Source organism: Ascidia mentula, chromosome 1 (genome assembly GCF_947561715.1).
Source record: "Ascidia mentula chromosome 1, kaAscMent1.1, whole genome shotgun sequence".
Classification (NCBI taxonomy): Eukaryota; Metazoa; Chordata; class Ascidiacea; order Phlebobranchia; family Ascidiidae; genus Ascidia; species Ascidia mentula.
The window spans coordinates 13,639,519-13,662,526 of record NC_138566.1 but is presented as its reverse complement, the minus strand read 5'-3'; the positions used below and the strand labels follow the sequence as shown (position 1 = coordinate 13,662,526).

The window sequence follows — 23,008 nt, the reverse complement described above, 5'->3', positions numbered from 1 at the left end:
TTAATCAACCGCCTTTTTGGGACACTTTTTTGCGTTTTGTCGCTGACGTGGAAGCGATGTTTCATCAGGTGAGGGTGGACCAAGTCGATACATCCGTGCTGAGATTCGTTTGGTGGCCTGAAGGCGATTTGTTGTGTGAACCTGAAGACTACCAAATGCTGGTACATATATTTGGCGCAGCCTCATCCCCTTGTTGTGCTGGGTTCTGTTTACAAAAAACGGCTGAAGATAATAAAGGTAATTTTAGTTCCGAAGCGGTCGCAACCGTGAAACGAAACTTCGATGTGGACGATTGTTTGAAATCCGTCGAAACTGAAGATAATGCGATCAAATTGGCTGGTGAGTTGCAGGATCTGTTGCAACTTGGAGGGTTTCGGCTCAGAAAATGGGTAAGCAACAGCGGGCCTGTGTTGTCTTCAATCCCAGCCGAATATAGATCCGTGCAGTCAATTGTGTTAAATGCTGATGTGAAGAACATGGTACGTGTGCTCGGAGTGCAGTGGAATTATCGCTCTGACATGTTCAAATTCGACATTAAAGTTAAGAAGAAGCCTGCAACGATAATTTCTATGGTCAGTTCTTTGTTTTACCCTTTAGGATTCGTTGCACCGGTAATATTGCATGCACGAATGTTGTTGCAAGAACTTTGTAAAGAAAAGTATGCATCTCGCGGGTCTACTGTTAGGGCCTTTCTCGAAAACAAGCGTTGGTTCTCCGGGCCATGCATGGTTTCTGTACAGAGACGAGAGTCGCTGGCCTGCGAATCCTATAAACGTCCGGGACATGCCCGAAGAATATTTGAACCTAAAGCCGAAGAAAACGATGGTTTTGCATGCTACTGAGGAGCGTCATTTGTTTGATGACTTGATTCAGCACTATTCTTCATGGAAGAAGTTAAAGCAGGCAGTAGCGTGGCTGCTGCGGTTTGTGGACTATCTTCAATCTCGAGGAGAACCGCAGTCTAAGGGAATGACTGTCGCTGATCTAGCAAGGGCTGAAATTGCGATTGTTAAATATGTCCAGCGATGGGAATTTTCGAAAGAAATGGATGCACTGTGTAAGTGTGAAGACGTCGGTCGTGGTAAAAGGAAGAAGATTATGAAGAAACTTTCGTCGAAGGCATTGTACAGACTCAATCCAGTCTTGATTGATGGCGTTTTGCGAGTGGGTGGTCGTCTGCAAAGGGCGCCAATACCATTCGACTTGAAGCACCCAATTGTCTTACCAAACGCACATCATATTACTACTTTAATCATACGCGAGTCTCACGTGAATGTTTGTCATGCTGGAATGTCCACCCGATTCAAATTGTTTTCGGCGCTTGAAGCGTGATATGAGAAAGTAAAAATCACCGCTTCAAGCGTGCTGTGGCAGCAACACGGGCAACATCTGTTGCTCTCTTCAACGCTTCAAGCGTTCAGAGCAACAACACAGACGTATATTCGTTGTAGCGAGAAATGTTACGCATCATTGCTGCGCGTGATACCGTTGAACTGCTACGATATTTTTTGTATTGCACCAGAATGGCAATAGTTGCTACGGACGCAAACTGTTTGCCATTGAGACATACATCGTTATTGGAGGGGACTCGTTGGATTTTAATTGGATTGAAACTACACTGCAAATAAACGATTAACAATGGGCGGCAAAAAATCTAGATTTAAAGCAACAGAAGTGGGTGGTGAAAACCTTCGTTTGAAACTGGTTCGTATTTGTTCGATATGTATGCGCGTAAGTAATCGTTGAATTTAGCATAGCATCTCCGACTGAATTGATTCAACTTTGATTTCATTCGATAGTGGGATGGTATAAGGTTGTTTGTGCAAAAGAAAAGCTCGGGACTTGGTTTGTATAGCAACATTTATCGGCGAAAGTATGCACCGGAGCACCCCTAAACCGTGTTTACAATGGGGGGTGTAGGGTTGAAGTGTATTCGGCTCGTACAGCGGCAGCTCAATGTGTTTTTAGACATGTTTAATATTTTTGGAAAGCTTGATTTTTGAGCTTTCGTATGGTTGTAAATTGAAACTTGGGCCATAATGAAAAAAAAGTAATTAAGTAAAAATCGATATTTTTTAATGTTTCAAAAATATAAATACATTTTATCTGCACAAGACCAATCGAATTTTTCAAATGTTTTGATATCGTTTGAAAGGGTTTAGCGCGTAGAATGTTATGCTATAAAATTTAGCGAAGCGAATCTTGTTTTCGCGACTTATGTCATAATACGCATATGATATTAATAACTGAATATGAATATATTTTTTTTTAAAAATTTTGGTATTGGGAAGGTCAGCCTATGATCTATTGTGTGTAAAAAAATCATGCCGCTACCTCGTAAGGTGGCCGAGTAACCCGCGTTCAAAGTTTGTTTGACAGGGACACTTATCTTAAATAATGCCCTATAGACTTATCCACATGGTATTTACGAACACACTACCTTTCTCTCACAATAGTTTTCAAAAGTTCATGTATCACGTTAGCGATCATAAATGCTGTAACAACAAGAACACTCTGTCCCAGTAACTGTTTTATTATTACACAACTAAATAAGACATAATAAGTCGAAACAGCGGCCATCTGTCTGCAGCTCAAATTAACATCAAAATCCGTTTGTTGCACTTGTTCACTTCCAATTTTACAATGTTTTCCATTCCTACGCATAAGATTTGCTGCCAGCACTCGCGCACGACCGAAGCGCCTTCTATGACGTCACGCAACAAAACCTCGCTTTCGCACGATTTCGTTCGCAGCGGCAAAAGTGCGACTTTGATCAGCTGTATCTCAGAAACCAGTCGCCGTATCAAGCTACTTTTTTCGCCAAAAATGTTTTGAAGTTATGAACATCTCTTGGTTTAATTATTAACGTGTTTTATTTTTCCGTGTCACATGCACTGCAAATTACGACGTAAAGATGCAAACTTTGTAAAATGCCAACTTAACATGTGCTAAAAGAGACTAATATAGGCAATTACCCTTATAGATTAAACCAGGGATGGGCAACCTTTAACACAGCTGGGCCAAAGCTGCACTTGATTTGGTGACAAAAATATGTTGCCTTTGGTGTGTAAATCTTACATTTACGAACCGCTTGATAAAAAATGTCAAACTGGAGATTTAAGGCTCAATACGTCGCAAGTTAATTGTGTTGAGTTTGCCAAAGGTAGAGTTGATTGCAGTAAAACCTCACGTTGCAAGTTCCTGTTGGGGTCGCCAGACATTAGGAATATTTTTTGTCAGTTGCGCCAAAAATTAATTGCGGACTGGTCTAGTGTAACAACAAAGTAAACGGCGCAAACTACAGATGGATATATAAGTGATATTTGCAAAAGTGAAAGCAGAAAACAAGAGCATGTTGACGCCCATAAGCTGATGACAGTACAAGTAATTTTACCTAAGATTATGATATATTGTCCAACTTCACATGCGCGCACGATAAGAAGTTGCATGTTCGTTAATTAGGTACGCGTACATAGCCTAAGTTTGACTTATGACACGGTTGGCCATGAAATGTATCCTATTAAGGTGCATGTACACTAATAGCGAACGTGTTGCTTATTACGTGCGTACCTTATTATTCCACATGATGTCGCTCTTATAGGAATTTTGACACTTTTAAATAACGTGCATGTTCGTTATAAGGCACACGCACGTTATTTAATGTACGCGTACAATACGACGAATTATGACACCGATGGCCGACCATGGTGGCGCTAATTTTTTCAAAAATTTTACTTGGTTGACAATATTAAAATTTCCAAAACACCGCATTACTGTGTGCAAAGATACTGTCCTAGAAAAAACATAACAAGCAAACTAGTCATTTTGGTTAATGTCACTCGATTTAACCTTCCGGTGCTTGCAAACGCCAAAAGCGCGCAATTATTTGTTAATATTTTGATCCACAGGCAGTGGATTGTAAACAGCCATAATAAATAATGGGAAGCGATTTATTTAAAATCATCCACATATTTCAAAAGACGAGTGACAAAACTTCTCGTTTATTGCAAAAAGTTTTTAAATTTTGTTCTAATTACCAGGTTTATAAGCCCCTTTAGAAACGCCAAAATTGCATTTAAGCCAATGCATTTTAATACTGAAGCTATATCACACGGGGGCAAGATTTTGTGTGTACAATCACTAAAGTTCGACAATTCTTTTGATTTTAGTTTTAAAATTATTGATTCATTCATTTAGGAAGTCGAAGCAAGTCAGACTACTTTTCCTGAATAAATTTTAGGAAACACGCTTCCAAAAAAATTCAGGGAAAATAGTCATACTTGATGTTGGAATTGCCTGACTTTCGTGAATGTGTTTTGGAATTGCTTAACCTTCTTGAATGTGTTTTTTGATTGCTTTACTTTCGTGTTTGTGTGTTGGAATTGCCTGACTTTTGTCTTTTTTAAATGCGTGACTTTCGTGAATGTGTATCGGATGTATTGAATTTTAACACACAAACAGAAAAGTCAGGCGATTGCAACGCACAATGACGGAAGTCGGGCTACATCCCTGAAATTATTTTCGGAAACACTGCAGTTGAAGTCAGGCAGTCTGCAGTCAGGATTTTAGGGCAACCTTCTAATACTACAGGTGCGCTAGATGCGCTAGGTCCGCTAGGTCCGCTAGGTCCGCTAGGTCCGCTAGGTCCGCCAGGTCCGCTAGGTCCGCCAGGTCCGCTAGGTCCGCCAGGTCCGCTAGGTCCGCCAGGTCCGCTAGGTCCGCCAGGTCCGCTAGGTCCGCCAGGTCCGCCAGGTCCGCTAGGTCCGCCAGGTCCGCTAGGTCCGCCAGGTCCGCTAGGTACCATCTAATACTACAGGTCCTCTAGGTACCTTCTAATAATACAGGTCCACTAGGTGCCTTCTAATACTGCAGGTGCGCTACATTTAACCTAATACTTAAGGTCCGCTAGGTCCGCAAGGTTGCAATTACTCCCCGTCTTCTTGACGCTTTCGCTATTTATCTCGCATGCGTTTTGTCTTTTTACCTGCGCTACTTCTTCTAAGTCTCCTTTGTCGCGTAATCGCAGCAATTGCCTCTTTGTTTCTGCCTCGACTTTGATATCTCCCCACACATTTGCGATTCTTTTCTCAAATAGATCATAGTTTTCGGTCTCATAGTCGTTTGGTTTAAGAGATCAGGGCGTTTGACCAGCACAGATCTCGGTTTTGTTCTGACTGGACCTGCAGGCAACATGGTGTCTGACTGGGACTTTCTTGAATTCTACGAGGTACTCAAAATAATTGTTTTTGAAAATATTAATAGCCTACCTTAATTAACCTCGAGTGTCCTTTATCATCACACGTTTAAGGTATCATTCTAAACAGGTATGCTTATCTGAGTTTCAAGTCATAGGCGATGCAACTACATTTCTTAAAAATATTCGAAGGGTTCGGGAAAATGCATTGACCTGAATTTGCATCGAAAAAATTATATGAACTGAAACGATAAGACGTTTTCAATTCACCGAAGCAAATATTCGTTGTGAAACGAATACTATACAAAACCAGATGACCTACCAATCGAGCCAACAGTGGTTGCATACAAAATTTGGCCGATTAACATAGATTTTTCTCTATACAAACTTTTATTTTTGAACTGCCACCAAAATCTGTTCCCCTAAAAAACGACAAACAAAATAACGATGCTTACTTCTGACGAAAAAAAGTTCGACGCTATACGATAAAACGAACAAGAAATCTGGCTTCGTTAGTAACTAATTAGGGGACCACAAAAACAGCCAGAAAATGTAACAAACCCTCATGTAATTAAAGGTTGGATAATGCGGACCTGTACCATTAGAATGTATCTAGCGCACCTGTAGTATTAGATGGGACCTAGCGGACCTAGCGGACCTAGCGGACCTAGCGCACCTAGCGGACCTAGCGCCCCTAGCGCACCTAGCGCACCTAGCGCACCTGTAGTATTAGAAGGTACCGGGATTTTAGTCAAACCGGCGAGCACGCAATCTGGATTTTAGTCAAATCCGATTCTCCTTTCTTGGTGTTTTCTAAGAAATAAATGCTTTCTTGTATCTCTTGGTGTACAAAACATAACTAATGAAAGTAGATTATCATTTTATGTACGCTATGTTCGATTAATAAAACAGCTAAAATATATGTCTGCACTATGATTAATGATTGTAGCAATTAATTAAATGTACTACATTTTAAATTTAATTGCTGCCAGAAAATTTCTAGACCTGAACTGATAGAAATTGGTAATGTGCAATACAAGGAAGTAATCAATAATCACTACTGAGCTCCTAACATTAAAAAAAATTTTTGGCCTTTTGAGTTTGGCTTTTTGTATGAAGATGGCTCTTATGATCAGCAAACTTGTTAAACCGCCGCAAACAAGGCATTTGTTAGGCCTGGGTGCTGCAGTGGGACTAGTATATTACATGAATTGGTCAGAAAAAAATGGAACTGTTAAAGGCCCAAAAAAGTAAGAGAGTAAATATATCGTGTTTTCACAAGTAAAGATTGATAAAGTAATTGTATTTATAATCAGTGTGTATTACCACTATATATTTTTGGTGTGTTTGGGGTTTCGCATTCTTGGCTTTGCATCACAGGATTCCATGGGTAAAGTAATGTAACCCACAACCCAGATTGGAAAAAAATGTCGGATAAATTCTCCGCTCAGATTTTTGAAAATCGGTCAAATATCCACAAAATTTTTGTGATTTTACTAGCAATCCGCGCAAAAAATATTAATCCGCACACAAATCGCTCCTAGTCTTGCAACACTGGATGACTTTTCCCCAAGACCCCAACTGTTCTGTGCCATTGTTCGGTTTGAAGGCTGTTTGGATATGCTCCACTGACCTGCGCATTGATTTATTCTCTCCTTCTCTCGAAGATCATGAACAACGAAAAAAGGTCAAGGCCGAGTGGGGCGAATGCGATATTTGCCAGATCTGGTTGAAGGCTGACTAGTTGTGGGTCAAGTTAAACCTGGACAACCAATTAACTGGGAGGCTCGTGACAGAAAAGATTGCTTTAAGACCTAAAGCGTTTGACAAGTACAGTGGTCGCTGAGCTTGAAAGAAGATTTTCTTCTGCTTGTCCAGATTTGCTAAATTTATAAATTTATTTTCAAAATGTCTGGATTTTGGGTTGCTTTTCAAAGATGTGTGGCAAAAGACTTAAAGAAAATCATCCTATTAATAAGTGAAAGCTTGCATCTATTGGGTTGTCAGAATTCGAAAAATGTGTTATTTTGTGACCCAATCACCACATGTTCGTGATGAAAATTTGGAGCTTATGGTCCCGAGTTTTCTGCCAGCATATATTGGAGGTTAAAGTCAACCTTACTTTATGTAGTTTGGGGGAATATGTTTCAAACTCACTTTTAAGTAATGTTTGATCACATTAGGATGGAAGATTGCGACCCAAGCCAAGAGCCATTTTCTAAAATTGATGTTTCTACAACTCGGTTGCTTCAGTTTTCTTCCTTTGTTCCTATAACGTTTACACTAGCCCAGGTCTTCAAAGTTCATTCGATGATGGAAGATCGTTTATTGCTGCCTTTAACTGAAGAAAGTTTATTCACGCTATATACCGACCCCGAGCTATACATGAAAATTGGTCAGGAATTTTGCTTGGTTTTAATATTATGTATATATGCAAAAACAGGCACTGAAGCAGTTGCCGAGTCTTTCTACCGAGTAATGGAAAAACAAGAAATGGATGGCCAGCAAAGTTTTGAAGTTTTCAAGAACAGAACAATCGTTGATTGGTCTCTGCCACATGCAATCCAGCGTGACAAGGCTATATACGAGATGGCTACACTTTATGTTGAAGGCAGCAAGAAACATGGGATAATAAGGCACTTCATCCCCATATCAAAAGATCGTAGGAGCAAACATAGGCATGGCGCTGCTTCTAAAGTGGATACACGACTAAAAAAATTAGGAACCCAAGTTTCCCTTTCTTGAATAAATTTCCGTGATGGCAACTGGCAAGTTACAAATGAAGTGTAAATAAAGTTAAAACGTTTTGAAACACTTCACAATTGTTTGTGGCAAATGGTTTTGTTAAGTTGTAGCTGCATGCCAGCAAGAATAACACCAATAAAACAATAATAAGTTCCCAGATAAAAAGCTGTGAGCACGGGATTCCAACTCGCAACCCTCACACTAGCTTTTGCCCCCTGTGCCAACTACGCCAAGCCGTTGCAGCTGACAACGGCTTAAAAAGCGCACATGATCATCTGTGAAAAGTGCAATTTCATTGAAAATGCTAATAACATCAAATTATTATGAATCGGTTCTTAAAAATACATTCTTCTTATAGTTATTGCCAAAGGGAAAATAAACTTGTTACTAAAGGCACAGTCTACTAAACAACAAAAAATCTACTACAATCTGTGCAAACGCTAGTCCGCGCACAATTTGCGTAATCACCATCCACCGAAAAAAATCCTCCACGCAGTTTGCAAACTTTCCAATCTGGCCCACAACATGGGATTTACATGTATTACACCATCATGGTGTCACAATGCATGATATATTTTTACATTGCCTCTGTTCCCTGCACTTCTTAAATTTTTGCTTTCTTTTCTGAATTGTTTCAATTATTGTCAAAACAATACTTTATGGGCATCTGTATGGGCATGTTATATTAAATATGAATGTTATACATAATCGAAAGCTTTGACTAAACTGTTTGTGCTTTTTCTACCAGAAATGTGTTTTTGTTTGGTGATCAGCAAGAAGGTGCTTCATCTAGAGAAAGGGCTCACATTGACAGTGCTTTTCTTAGGTGTGTGCATTACATATATACGTAACAAAACATAAGAACAGAATCGGGCACCAAGTATAGGGTTGCCAGGGTGCTACAATCTCTGCAAATTTTACATGGTGTAATGGTAATGTTATCACTTCCATTTCATATCGTTGTTCATATGTACAACATATTTTTAGTTAAATTTAAATATGTAATATATCTCAACAGATTATTCTCTAAAAATGCATATTGTTGGACAAACTGATGCTAAGGTTTCCATATTTTAAGTCATAATGTTTAAACCTTGTTTAATTTCAGGAGAATCTGGAAAATATTAAAAATTTTGGTTCCAGGCTGGTGGAGTAAAGAAACAGGTTTCTTGGTGCTTGTTGCATTAACGTTACTCATGCGAACCCGCTTCGATGTCTGGATGATAAGCAACGGAACTGCCATTGAAAGGTATTTGTGTTTCCTGCTTTGCAAAAAGTTTAAAAAACAAGATTAAAGTTTAAATGCCTAATAATGTGGTAAACAAAATAATTAGAAAATATAACTTTTCATTGGTCAAAACCCAAGTGTAGTTTTCATGATTGTAAAAACACATGATGATTATGACAGAGAAGATACAATGAATATAAAAGAATACATATATTGATCATTTTCTGTGTTGCAATGCTTATCATATCCGATGCTTATCATTGCTTGGAAGTTAGGAAACAATACAATTTACACGTATATAATTATAAATGGATTGTCCTGACTTTGCATTTTTCCAAGAAGTTGTTGCACTTCTGTAAAAATTATATGCTGAAGAAGGTCTGAACTCTGAAGTATAACAATCCAAAAGCTTTGATATGAATAAATATTAAATTTTTTCAAAAGAAAACCCTAATTTGATTTGTTAATATGGCGTATGCATAGTTTATTTCAATTGAAAACATCATGACAAGCAAATGTGTATGAATTATTTTTTCCAGCTATGCATATTAGAATTTTGTTGTTAAAAATGTGAATGCCAAAGAGGAAATTTTGTTAAAATGGTTTAAGTGGCCAGATTATCTGACAACCTTGATAGTTCTTTGTTTCTTGCTCTCCTTGTATTTCCTTTTTCATTGGTTAACAGCAAACTTTTTTTTCAGTTCCATTATAGATAGAGACAGAAAGCGTTTTTTGGAACACTTGGTGAAGTTTATTTATGCCCAACCCACGGTTTGTATCTTAACCACTTGTTGTGCCTAAATTTGTATCATGTTTCTTATTTTCTTTACTAATGATCGACTATTGTTGTTTGCCATGTTAGCTATGAATAGTTTATGTATTTAAATAATAAGCTAATAAGGTTAATATGCCCAAAAAATGCTGACAAAGTAATGTGTTGAAATTGTTGTTAAAGTTTATCACTTCAGTGATCCAAACCCTAAAACAACCATACTTGGAATGGAGCAATTTGATGTTGTTTTTTTAGATTGCACTTACCAATCAACTTTTGAAATATGGATTAAATTCTTTAAAACTTCAGTTTCGTAAACAGTTTTCATTGCATATGTATCAGCAATACTTAAGGTAAGCTTTGTTAAATGATGCTGGCAATAAAATATGATGTTGTGGATCTGATAAAGGTTTGTTAAACAATAACTGAAACAATGATTGTAATAGATAGTGTTTTCAACAAATGTTTTCAAGTCAGTCTGTTTGACTCAATTGTGAAAATATATTTATAGACTTGACTCTTTATAGCTATGTTTTCAATTTTCATGATACTGTAAAATTAGCACAGTTCTGTTATGCAAGTCACTTTTGTTACGTACAGTGGACATACTTACTACAAAATGAGCAACATTGACAGTCGAATAACAAATGCCGATCAGTTACTGACTCAAGATGTAGAAAAATTTTGTAACTCTCTTGTTGAGCTTTATTCCAATTTGAGCAAGGTGAGATAAAAAAATTGCTTGAAAATACTTGGGTTTTAACCATCTTTATTAGCCTTTGCTAGATATTCTCATCTACATTTATCGTCTTACTGGTGCAATTGGTGCACAGGGTCCAGCAATTATGATTGGTTATCTTGCTGTGTCGGGAATAATATTAAACAGGTAGGAAATATTGCAATTAACACATAAAACAGGAATAATTTAGGTACAATTTGCCTCCTTGGTTTTAACGAAATATTATAATTTTAAGATTGAGAAAGCCAATAGGAAAACTTACAGTTTCTGAGCAACGACATGAAGGTGAATACAGATATGTCAATTCAAGATTAATAACCAACAGTGAAGAGATTGCCTTTTACAATGGTCAGTTAAGGAAATGCGAAAAAATTAAATGGAATTATAAAGCTTACTGTTATTTTTTGTGCAGGAAACAACAAAGAAAAACTTACAATCATTGACACGTTTAATCGGTTGTTTAAACATTTGCAAAAGTTTATTTCTTTTCGTTTTAAAATGGGTATAGTTGATGACATTATTGCAAAATGTAAGTAACTGTAAAACTAACATATTTTTTAAGATTAACCATGAATTATTTCTGCAGTAAAAGTGTTATAATTAGTTTAGGTGAAATGAATTAATTAACTTTTGAGGTTTATTGTTTTATCTCTGTATTCAGACAATGCAACTACATTTGGATACCTAATTGTAAGTCGTCCATTTATGGATCTTACTTACCCCAAGTTTAAAAATGCAACTCATTCTGAACTAGTGGAGGTAAGTTGCGACTTGTTTTTTGTGATGAACTTTTAATCACAATTTCCTATTTTTGTTTCAATTTTATTTACAGAAAAATTTTTATGAATGAAACATTTCTAAATATAATTGCTTGTAATGAAGCATGAAAATCTGTTGTGTGACTACACAATAATCACAATTTATGTACACAATTCTCCAATAATAATTAATACTGCAGACAGAGGCCACTGTTTCGACCTAAAAGGTCTCATAGGTCGAAACAGTGGCCATCTGTCTGCAGCTTACACAATTCATATTATTGGCTCCGCTTTGCTTATCTTATAATTAATACTGTCGCCTGTTTTAAGACAGTACACAAATCAACAAAAAAGTTGCTTTTGCCAATTTTTGCTGATTCATTTTTTTTATATTTGCGCAAAAGGTGTGCATTCAAGACAATAAAAGCAAAACTATATAATTTTTGTGTGAACAATGCAGCACAAACTGCAAATAATTCATCAATTGAAGATTGGTAATTTTTCATTGCATTTGAATTTTGCTGGATCTGGTTCAGGAGTTTTTTTGACACTTTGTATTATGTAATTTTTTTTTAGGATTATTATCGAAGCGGCAGAATGTTGGTTCGATTGTCACAGGCAATTGGAAGAATTGTGTTGGCAGGACGAGAAATGTCCCGACTGGCTGGGTTAGGATTGAAATGTTAGGCTATCAAACAACTTATTATATCTGATTTGCTATAAATCTTGTAGGTTTACTTCTCGGGTCACTGAACTGATACAGGTAACAGAAGAACTTAACCATGGAAAATATCACAGAACAATGGTACACAGGTAATTCTTTTGAAATTTCCATTCTTGTGGGAAATGATTTAGTAAATTGTTGCAACAATGGCCATGACCATGTTTGTTTTGAATAATACTATTAAACATTTTGAATAAATAATGTTGGTTGCAAGTAGCTTGTTTAAGATATGATTTAGTTTACATATTTCTTGAACAAATTACGTCACATAGATAAATTTTGTCCTGTTTTAACATATTAAATGATTAGAGCAGTACATGTTTATTCATGACTGTAAAATTTGTCTGGTTGATTCTTTGCTTTTTAGTTACAATGCCCAAGTGCGACATAAGCAATGCATGTCTGACATAGGCGCCTAGTTTTCAATTTTCCAGGGGGTGGGCGTCTATATTATGACGTCATAATTTGTTACTATGACGTCAACAAGTATCGAAAAACTGTGTTTGAATTTCAATGCATGAGGCCTGTTAACCAAAAAGGCGGCGTTAACGATAAACACACGAGATCGGTCTATGACACACACGCTGCCCCCCAGGTTTTCTTTCCAAATATATCCAAAAAGTTGACAACCACTGATTTATAGAATATTTGTTTTGCTTTAGTGATGCAGATCACGAAGAAGATGCTTTGGCTCCAGGAAGTGGAAACATTGTGTTTAAAGATAAAATAATTCGGTAAATAAATAAACTTATTCAGGCTTGCATCTGTATGCTGACTCTAATTGAACAGTTTTTAGAGTTTCTTTTTCAAATTTTATATGTCGCATAATTTTTTGTTCTATTTTGGGTAAATTTTGTGGCGTCATCTTAGGCCTGAAACTTTTTTTCAGATTTGAAAAAGTTCCTTTGGTCACTCCGAATGGTGATGTTCTGATTAAGGAAATGAATTTTGAAGTTCCATCAGGCATGAATGTTATTGTTTGTGGTCCCAATGGTTGTGGTAAAAGTTCATTATTTCGAGTTTTGGGCGAGGTATGTCTTTCTTGTGCGAACCTTTATTGTAAGTTTAGTTGATTTTTTCAGTTGTGGCCATTATTTGGTGGAACCTTAACAAAGCCGCATAGAAGCAAATTGTTTTATGTTCCTCAACGTCCATATATGACGCTTGGTACTCTGCGCGATCAGGTTATTTACCCTGATACAGCTGCTGACATGATAGCCAAAGGATTAAATGATGAAACATTGGAGAACTACCTTAAACAGGTAACTTTTTGTTGAAAGAGTAATTATTTTGACACCATTGTTCAAAACCTTTGTTTTTTTTTAAATACACACACCTCCCTCAAATTGTGAGGTTGTATAAGAAAACATCAAAAAAAAAATATGACACAGTGTAGTCACCTCTCCAATTGTTAAAATACTGTAAATTAAAATCTGTCTTTTATAAATGCAAGAGAAGGTCATAAATAATTTGTTTCGAAGAAAATTTTACACAGCATAATGACAATAGGTAATGTGATTTTTGAAAGACTGGTTTTACTTTTGACTACTCAAATCTTTGGCACAAAAAAGTCTTTTGGTTGTGATTTTGCGATAATAATAATTATATCTCATAATGTTGAATCAGGTTCAGCTTGGAAATATACTTGAACGTGAAGGAGGATGGGATTCTGTCCAGGATTGGATGGACGTTCTCAGTGGTGGTGAAAAACAAAGAATGGCTGTAAGTTTCCAAAAAGAATATAATGATACTACACAAATAATATAAGCACAGTTTTTGTGTAAATGGTTAGCCTTATGACCTAAATATGAAACCTGTGCCAAGCCATTGGAGCAGTTTTGTGTTGCAGAAAGTTAATTCAGTCATCAAAATTTGATAGATATTTAAACTAATATATTTTATGTTTTTTATTGTTGTGAGTGTGCACAGTTAGTTTTCCTTACAGTAATTATTTAGTAATAGCTTAATTATTTACCAAGCCAAGACTTTCAGTAAACTAAACTGTTGATGTAATATGTTTCTGCCAAATTGTCTTTAAAGACAATAATAATCACATTTTTATCAAATAACAAATATATCATGTAATGTCATCTTTTCTAATAAAATAAAATCTGTGAATTTCAGATGGCTCGATTGTTTTACCACAAACCACAGTTTGCCATACTTGATGAGTGTACAAGTGCAGTGAGTGTGGATGTAGAAGGATTTATGTACCAACACTGCCGCAAAGTGGGAATAACCCTCTTTACAGTATCTCATCGTAGATCTTTGTGGCGTTACCATGAGGTAAAAAAAACAGGTTAGTGTGCCATCAAAATACTGATGCCCATACTTTGTTTAACAGTACTATCTACATATGGATGGACGTGGAAAATATGAGTTTAAAAAAATTGAAGAAGATACCTCTCCATTTGGTTCCTGATCAGTGTTTTTGCAATTTACTGCCCTAATGCTTAAACATATGCAACAATTTGTTGGGAATTTTTATTGTCTCACCAAGATTTGCATATATTTTCCAAAATTTTTAGTATTAGCAAGAGGGTACACTTTTTTGCATTGAACATTGTTAAAAAAAAATATGTATTTTAATTTATGAGACCTTATATATAAAAATATTTACCTTTTAATTTATGAGGTTTCGTTAACTTGCGCTTTGATTATTTTGTAAATTATTAGGAACATACTCATTTGTGCAGTCATCTTTTTCCACTTTTGTGCTGTGACTGGTTTACTTCATTGCTCGTATCATTCGTGCAGTGCGTTGAGTATAAATAACTTTCAAATGTTTTTATTTGAAAATTCAGTAATTTAATTGTGATCTTTTGCAATGTTGCAATTTTGCAATTCATTCATAAACAATCACAATTCTATGTTGAAGTTGTTTTTGTTGCAGATTTCTTGTGGGACATTGAGGCAATTTGTTGCAAGACTGATAGCAAATCAGTTTTTTCGTTTGTTAGGATGCTGATGTCTAAGAATTTCCTTTTGCTTGTTAAGGTTTTTTTGTCTTCTTTCTGCAGCCCACTTTTCCATAACATGTCTCTTTTCATACATCATTTTGTTGAATTGTCTTCCAGCTTCCATTGACTTTTTCAACATCTTTTCCTTTAAAGGTAGAAAAAATTATCCAAGGTGACTGATGTGACATTAAGAAACATACCTTTAATTTTTCCTCAATTTCCTTCGTTTCTGCTCTCAGTTGAAACCACCAGTTCCATTCCAGAACTGCATTGTGGGATGTTTCGTCAATAATTCGGTTTTTCACAACGTAACAACCAGGTTCTCGCAAAAGACCGCTGACTGGTGATCGAATATGAAGTAGGCGCGAAGATTTTGACGCTTCTATCGTAAACTTTTCAAAAGACTTTCTTTCTGCAAGGTTGACGAGCTTTGTTTTCGCTTTAAAAAACAAAGGTCCGATGTGATGACAATATCAAATCTTGTCGGAATAAGTAGTTTGTTTATGAAATGCATTAGACATAGCTGCTTAAAATAATGTTGTGTGGCGGGTAATTGTTCGATGTTTCTCGTATGTAGGTTTAACCTTGTAAATAGAAAGGTGTGATTGGCCTATCCATGCATACAATTCATTCATTTACCGCAGCTATCTCACGGCTTTCAAAAACGTTGACGTGGAAGACGATACAAAGTATAGATCTCCGCTACAGCAGCAATAAAAATTATGTACTTACAAAACTGAATCTTGGATATCGAATCCCACCAGGGCCTTTGGATCAGTTTATTCATAACTCTTTCCTCCATTACTGCTCGATGACTGGTCATCATTTGCGTTTCGTAAACAAACGTTGCGTTGGTTGAATGAAACAAGCTTAAAAATATGTCGGCGTGGTACCTTGGAGAAGGACCTACAAAAAAGTTTCATTCATTAATTTTGATTGAAGTGCATATTTTGCATAGTTCCATTTCATGGGATGGAAAATTCATGCTTGCCGGACTCCGTGTCCGAAAACTTTTTAAAATGTTTAAGTTCGGTCGTATTTTGTTGTTTAATCAATTGTATATTTCGAATTTAAGGCTTAAAAATACCTCTTTCTTCGTCGCCATACAGTGTTATGGGTTCTGTAAAGAACTGCAAGTACCTTGGATCACCTGGACATATTTTTACATGTACTGATGTAGAGTAGTGGTGTTCAAGCACATCATATTGCTCGGCAAGACCCTGACAGTAACAAATTCAAATTGCAAGTGTAGCCCAACTTCAGCGCATATATAAACATTGACTAACGTATTTATAATGAAGGGAGTTTTCCTGTACAAACGCAGTTTTGCGGAGGGTAAAGCGGTCTTTAACCTGTTCCACTATAGCATGACACCGTGTTTGCATCACCGTACATTGACGTTTTGCCGCCTCAAGATCACGATAAATCTCTGTGTATGGTAAATCTTCCATTGACGACGTTCGGTTAACAGTCATCTTATTAAACTTGTAGTAGGTGGGTAAGCATGTCACTACAGACGAGTCACTTATCGCTTCAATGACACCGGGCTCTATGTCATAATTTGGTTTTCGAATCATGTTTAGTTTTGATATACTGAAAATGTTTATTTGCCCTCCTTTGTAATTTGCAAAGTTTATCGTTGCATTTTCCAATTCAAGAGTTCCTGTGACGAGAAAACAATGAATTTATAGCACTCCACAAAAGGGTTATCTGCTTCCAAAGTCGCTTACTTATGTCCAAAGTGATTTTGTTCCAAAGTTTTGTTGTTTGTACAGAAATAAGATGATATTTAATGTCCGATAATCCAGATCTATCTTCCTTTATTTCCTCGAGCTGTTTTTCGCTGACAAAATTACATCATAATAAAACAAATCGAATTTAATTTTTGGTTTAAACGTTAGAAATTTGCACCAGAATACCTTTTAGATGTCTGGGGAATCTTTCTGTAAGAACTTCCAACACCTGTCTTGGGACTAAACCACCACGGGTGTTTATGAGGAATCATTTTGTATCTTCCTATAGTTTCACACACACTGGATATAAGCAATCCTGTTTTGTTTATCCTGTGATGTGTAAACACGATGTCAAAAAACTGATTATCATAGAGTAAATAAACTGTAAACTATTGTTTTTTACATGTTAAATGAGTGCTTTTTGATTTAAGGTTTATGAAAAAATGATGAAGACAAAATGTACATTAAATGTACACGAACAAATTTTGTCTGACTGTTACACACAATAGCTGTCGTTGAAGAATAATGTTTTTGTTTTTTTCATTTTACCTTTCTTCCATATCATTGTCTTCTCCTCCCCAACCCCAAAATCTATTACTGTGGCCGTTTACCAAGCGGTAGTTTGAAGAACTCATGGCTGTTACGCCTCCGTATTTTGTCCCGTATCCAGTTGTGTAATTAAACTTATCGATTGCTGTGAGTGTAAGTCATTCCCAAGCGTTACAAAAATTTAGTTTCCAAGTTTTGCGGAACTCACCTGGAGAAAGATGTTTCGGCATTTTTTCGCATAAATAAAGATTATAATCATTTTCGGGCAACATATCAACATCATGAAATACAAAGCAGTCAAAGGGTCGCAAAGATTCATCCTGATGCGAGTTCCATTGATTTGATATTTCATTAAAAACCGCGTTCATAATACGGGCTTTGTTGAAAGACCCATCATCATATTGTTCGGCAACAAATATACAATACATGATGTTTTGTCTCTAAAATTTTCACAAATTAAATAACCCTGAAGTAAACTTTGTGATGCACAAATACAACCTGCAGAATCGGATTTAGATGATGCAATAATGCCAACAAATGATTGTAGCGGTTTTTGTAGGGAATCACTATTGCAACTTTTTGGACAGAGCGACAGTGTTTCGGTCGGTAACAACCTTTGTTTAAATTAAAAGACACGTTTTCTACTTCATCCTCGCTCGGTTGATAAGATGCGTTTACACTTAGGTGTCCCACTGAAACAAGTAAATAGATTTTGCGCATAACACCAACTGTAATTTTCAAATAACCTTACCTAGCTTGGAGTTATTGTGGTTGCAAATCTTTTCACTATGAACCAAGTTGTAATCATATTCTATCGTCGACGTTCTGCGGTGCTTTGAGGTAGTAATTTTAAAATTTGCTAAGTCTCCCTTTGGGAATAAAGCAATTGAAGGTAAGTTTTGACACAACCAAATCTTCTTTATCACTTACCCTGATTTTCTCGCTAATATTCCATAATGATATTTTTTCCGCTTTCGCAAGTTCGAACTTCATTCTTTCATGGTTGTAATACAGATAAGTGTGCATCAAAAACGTTGAAATTACAGAAGATACAAAAACAAAAACCACGTATTTTAACCTGAACTTCATTTGAATCGTTAGCGTCAAAGCTAGACAGCTTGCTACAGGATTAGTCGCAAAACGTAGAAGCACAAAATTCCCGTTATGAGCGAAATGCCCGAGGCAACGCATACTTGTGTTTCCAGTTCATCAACAAATGCGTGTTTCTAAATGTTAGGTATAGACAACCCTGAATAATGACTGTTTACCAGGCTATATGATTTTATCAGTGTGAAATGTATCTACAAATATTACGCCAAGTAAAAAAATGAGAACCCAAACAGCAGCACGTCCTAATATAGTTGTAGAATAATTATAAAAAATAAACGTTATTTTCAAACAGTCATGAGCAAAAAATTGGCAAGATCCATTTTTTTCAAGATTTCGAGCTTATGTATTCAAGCGTGACGAATCGCAAACACGTGGATGTTAAATGTTGATGCTCCTTTTCTCAAACAAATGTTTCTGCATGCACCCTCTACGAACAACTTTGTTCATAATTTTTTAAAGGATAGGTTTTTTTTGGCATAAATCAATAGATTTTTAAAGTAAATTTAAACCAAACAAAGTTTGCATCGGTAATCACATTGTTACATGAAGTTTAAAAATTTAGACAATATCAGACCTCACATAAATACACCAACGTGGTCTTTATCTATCACTGAGTTAACTTCCCAATGTCGGTTTACGTAATACCTCAAAATGTAAATAAGTGCTCTCCCATATTACTCACCACATGTTTTAGTGCTGGTGGGCTATACATATTTAAGCTATTCCCTCTGTAAAATCCGTTTAACATGGTCCGTTATACACGGGGGTCAGCTAAAAGTTAGGTAACCGCTTGTTGTACATATTACAAAAGTCAATAAATGATCACCATTCAGAAAAAAATCGGTAATATATTTGTACGAGCAGAAGATTTGTTAAAGCTAAGCACTGTGGCAGCAGCAAGTAATTCCGACCTTGCGACGATCCGCAACATCTTAAATAAAACTGTTTTACTGTGAGGATATTCGCTGTACGTTTTTAAGTAGCGTTTATGATGTAAAAACACGAACTTTTGTGACTTTCAGTTCCGTAAGACGGTTAGTTGTCGACATTTTTTAAATACGATGCACCAAAAAGATTATTTAAACGTTATGAGACCACAACTAGGATTTGATACGTTGTAAACAATGAACACCGTGTAATCCCTTGAAGCAAAAAGACAATTGTTGCCAGGCAACATAAAAAATTTCGTATTATGATTGTCCAACCCAACCAACAGTTGGGAGCTGCTTCTATTGTGCGCGGTAAGCGCAGACGATCAGACAATGGCGTTTAGTTTCAAAGGTTTTTGTTTGTGGAGTCATAAAACAGGTCTGGGCTTTGCCCTCATTCGCGTTTGTTTGAATAGCCAACCGTTGCCAACCGCCGCGCCTCGTTGCGATGACGATAGGGTTGTTTGGTACGATTGTCAAGACACGTGACAGGTTTTATCCAATAGGAATGACTAACTCTGGAGCCTCGAAGCTTTAAAAGTCTGGTGCTGCACTAAGGCAAACTATTCCAACCTGCCAAGACACGTAAAGGTCAGCGAGCAAGTTTGGTCGATTTAGTATTTTCTGCATTTTAATTTAGCAAGCAACAAGACACCTCAAAATGGTAAGTTGTACTGCGTTTGTGTATACATTTCGCTAATTTGGCAGTTGTGATTACACAAAGTTTAATATTCAGGGATAACAAAAAATCACTGTAAACCTTTTAGCGTGAGTGCATCTCAATTCATGTTGGTCAAGCTGGTGTACAAATCGGTAACGCCTGCTGGGAGTTGTATTGTCTGGAGCATGGTATCCAGCCTGATGGCCAAATGCCCAGTGACAAAACTATTGGAGGTGGTGACGATTCTTTCAACACCTTCTTCAGCGAAACTGGGGCGGGAAAGCATGTTCCACGGGCTGTTTTCGTGGATCTTGAACCAACTGTCGTTGGTAAGGACAATCAATTAGCTTTTATTTGTAAACTGAATCTTGTACTAATCTTATTTTAAATGTGATTTAGATGAAGTAAGAACCGGCACCTACCGCCAGCTCTTCCACCCAGAGCAATTGATCACTGGCAAGGAAGATGCCGCTAACAACTATGCTCGTGGACATTACACGATCGGTACATACACATACAAACATAGAAAACTAATCAAAAAAGTAGTCAATAGTTTAATAGTTAATATTTTTCAGGGAAGGAGATTGTTGACTTAGTTTTGGACAGAATCCGCAAACTGGCGGATCAGTGCACTGGTCTCCAAGGATTCCTCATCTTCCATTCATTTGGAGGCGGCACTGGGTCTGGTTTTACTTCGCTTCTTATGGAAAGGTTGTCAGTTGACTATGGAAAAAAATCCAAGTTGGAGTTTGCAGTCTACCCAGCCCCACAGGTATAACGATGACGTTTTGTGTGATATCAGGTTGTAAAATGTAGATTTTTAGATTTCTACCGCCGTTGTGGAACCTTATAACTCCATCCTTACGACCCATACAACACTTGAGCACTCTGACTGCGCGTTCATGGTTGACAATGAGGCAATTTATGATATTTGTCGTCGCAACCTTGATATTGAACGTCCAACTTACACCAATCTGAATCGATTGATTGGCCAAATTGTGTCTTCAATCACAGCATCTCTCAGATTTGATGGTGCTTTGAACGTGGATTTGACTGGTAAACAAGTTACTGGTTTATATCACAAATACAGTTTATTATTTAATGTTTTGTTTTTCATTTGCACAGAATTCCAAACCAACTTGGTTCCTTACCCCCGAATTCACTTCCCACTGGCGACATACGCACCGGTAATTTCCGCTGAGAAAGCTTACCACGAACAACTCTCTGTGGCTGAAATTACCAACGCATGTTTCGAACCAGCAAACCAGATGGTAAAATGTGATCCTCGCCACGGCAAGTACATGGCCTGCTGTATGTTGTACAGAGGAGATGTTGTGCCAAAGGATGTCAATGCCGCGATTGCTACAATCAAGACAAAGAGAACTATTCAGGTAAAAAATCAAAACAGAAAAAAAATTGATCGATGAACTTAAATCAATAGAACCATTCGTATTGTTTAGTTTGTCGACTGGTGTCCTACTGGATTCAAAGTGGGTATCAATTACCAACCACCAACAGTTGTTCCTGGTGGAGATCTCGCAAAGGTTCAAAGAGCTGTGTGCATGTTAAGCAATACCACTGCAATCGCAGAAGCTTGGGCACGCCTTGACCACAAGTTTGATCTGATGTACGCCAAGAGAGCATTTGTTCACTGGTATGTGGGAGAGGGAATGGAAGAAGGAGAATTCTCCGAAGCCCGAGAAGATTTGGCAGCACTTGAGAAAGATTATGAAGAGGTCGGTGTTGATTCTGTCGAGGGCGAAGGGGAAGAAGAGGGAGAAGAATATTAAATTTCGTGAAAATTAAATTCGAATCAAATACACATGCAAACATGTAGCACGAGTTTTGCGTTTTTGTATTTTTGGGGCTACAAAGCTTGTTCAGACTGGAATCCCTTATATGTAACTTTCATACGTGGTTGTTCCAAAATTATAAATTTCCTCATTTGAAACATATAGTTTGTATGAGTGACCCTGACTGCGATGAAGGTAAATAACAAGCGGAGTGCAGAATTTACCGCGAAAGCGCATGTTGCTCATCCATACATTTTGCAACGAGCTGTTTGCAACGAAATTTTTCGGTTGACAGCATAATAAACCTGTGGAAGTAATAATCTTCGAAGGCTTGTACTTTCTATACGACCGCTTCGCTGTCATTTCAAAAAAAAAAACATCCTAACGATCAATCAAGCGGGTATTTTTGCAAAATTCCATTCACAGCCATTTAAATATATGGACTAAAAACGTATTAACCACATAACATAATGAAAATTGGCTGTTGCCAATTTATTCAATTCAATTTATTTTATTTTATATCATCGTCAGTCAAAAAGACCAAAACAAATTGCAAAGACTATTTAAGTGTGGACGACGACGTTTGATAAAACCATATTTCATTATAACGCCGGCCCTAGCCGAAGTATAGGCGTCGCGAGAAAAAAAAATACGCCAACTTTAAAGGAATTTTATTATTAATGACGTTAAGTAATGAAAACAAATTTATTAATTATCAGTAAATAAAATAAACGTTGTGCGCATCAAGAATCGGTTGTGTAAACAAACGACTTGACTTAAATCATTATGAACACTAGAGGCAAGTTTTCAATTTGTATGATAATTCTCGGTCGATAAAGTTCAGGGTCCAACAAGATTGTCCGAGGTGATCAGTTTCTGTGCCAAGTTTTTCCAAAATACTCATGAATGACAAAATATCAAACCACTTGTTCGTTTTTTTTGGTTGTTCTATTGTAAGCTGACATACAGAATCTCCCAAAAGATCACTCAATGGTCGCGACTGATTGAACCAAAAACATTCCTTAGGATGTTTACCTCACCCACGTGTTGTTATCTAAAGATGCTGCATGAACTGAGAAGGAATGATTGCAATGCTTTGTTAAATCCGGCTAA

The 23,008-nt window shown here is 36.9% G+C and overlaps 3 protein-coding genes across 3 annotated transcripts; 2 read left to right on the top strand and 1 right to left on the bottom strand.

Annotated features, from left to right (window-relative positions):
• Nucleotides 1-5,959: 5,959 nt before the first annotated feature.
• On the top strand, nt 5,960-15,026 carry LOC145897573 (ATP-binding cassette sub-family D member 3-like). The gene is made up of 18 exons (XM_082985923.1): nt 5,960-6,444; nt 8,688-8,765; nt 9,048-9,188; nt 9,869-9,938; nt 10,195-10,292; nt 10,540-10,663; nt 10,716-10,825; nt 10,914-11,026; nt 11,091-11,207; nt 11,340-11,437; nt 12,013-12,104; nt 12,169-12,249; nt 12,823-12,894; nt 13,050-13,191; nt 13,243-13,422; nt 13,787-13,882; nt 14,285-14,446; nt 14,505-15,026. The coding sequence occupies exons 1-18, from the start codon at nt 6,308-6,310 to the stop codon at nt 14,580-14,582; spliced, it is 1,989 nt and encodes a 662-aa protein (XP_082842049.1). The 5' UTR covers nt 5,960-6,307; the 3' UTR covers nt 14,583-15,026.
• Nucleotides 15,027-15,083: 57 nt separating this feature from the next.
• Nucleotides 15,084-18,499, bottom strand: LOC145897564 (uncharacterized). Its single transcript, XM_082985911.1, has 12 exons — nt 18,333-18,499; nt 18,154-18,271; nt 17,901-18,094; nt 17,611-17,842; nt 17,403-17,547; nt 17,040-17,183; nt 16,851-16,963; nt 16,407-16,783; nt 16,208-16,340; nt 15,853-16,026; nt 15,321-15,559; nt 15,084-15,265 (listed from the first exon to the last, which is right to left on the bottom strand). Exons 1-12 carry the CDS (start codon nt 18,489-18,491, stop codon nt 15,101-15,103), a joined length of 2,193 nt encoding a protein of 730 aa, XP_082842037.1. The 5' UTR covers nt 18,492-18,499; the 3' UTR covers nt 15,084-15,100.
• Nucleotides 18,500-19,969: 1,470 nt separating this feature from the next.
• LOC145897581 (tubulin alpha-1A chain-like) lies at nt 19,970-21,938 on the top strand. Its single transcript, XM_082985935.1, has 7 exons — nt 19,970-20,105; nt 20,209-20,431; nt 20,502-20,606; nt 20,678-20,874; nt 20,927-21,158; nt 21,228-21,493; nt 21,563-21,938. The coding sequence occupies exons 1-7, from the start codon at nt 20,103-20,105 to the stop codon at nt 21,890-21,892; spliced, it is 1,356 nt and encodes a 451-aa protein (XP_082842061.1). The 5' UTR covers nt 19,970-20,102; the 3' UTR covers nt 21,893-21,938.
• The last annotated feature ends 1,070 nt before the right edge of the window (nt 21,939-23,008 follow it).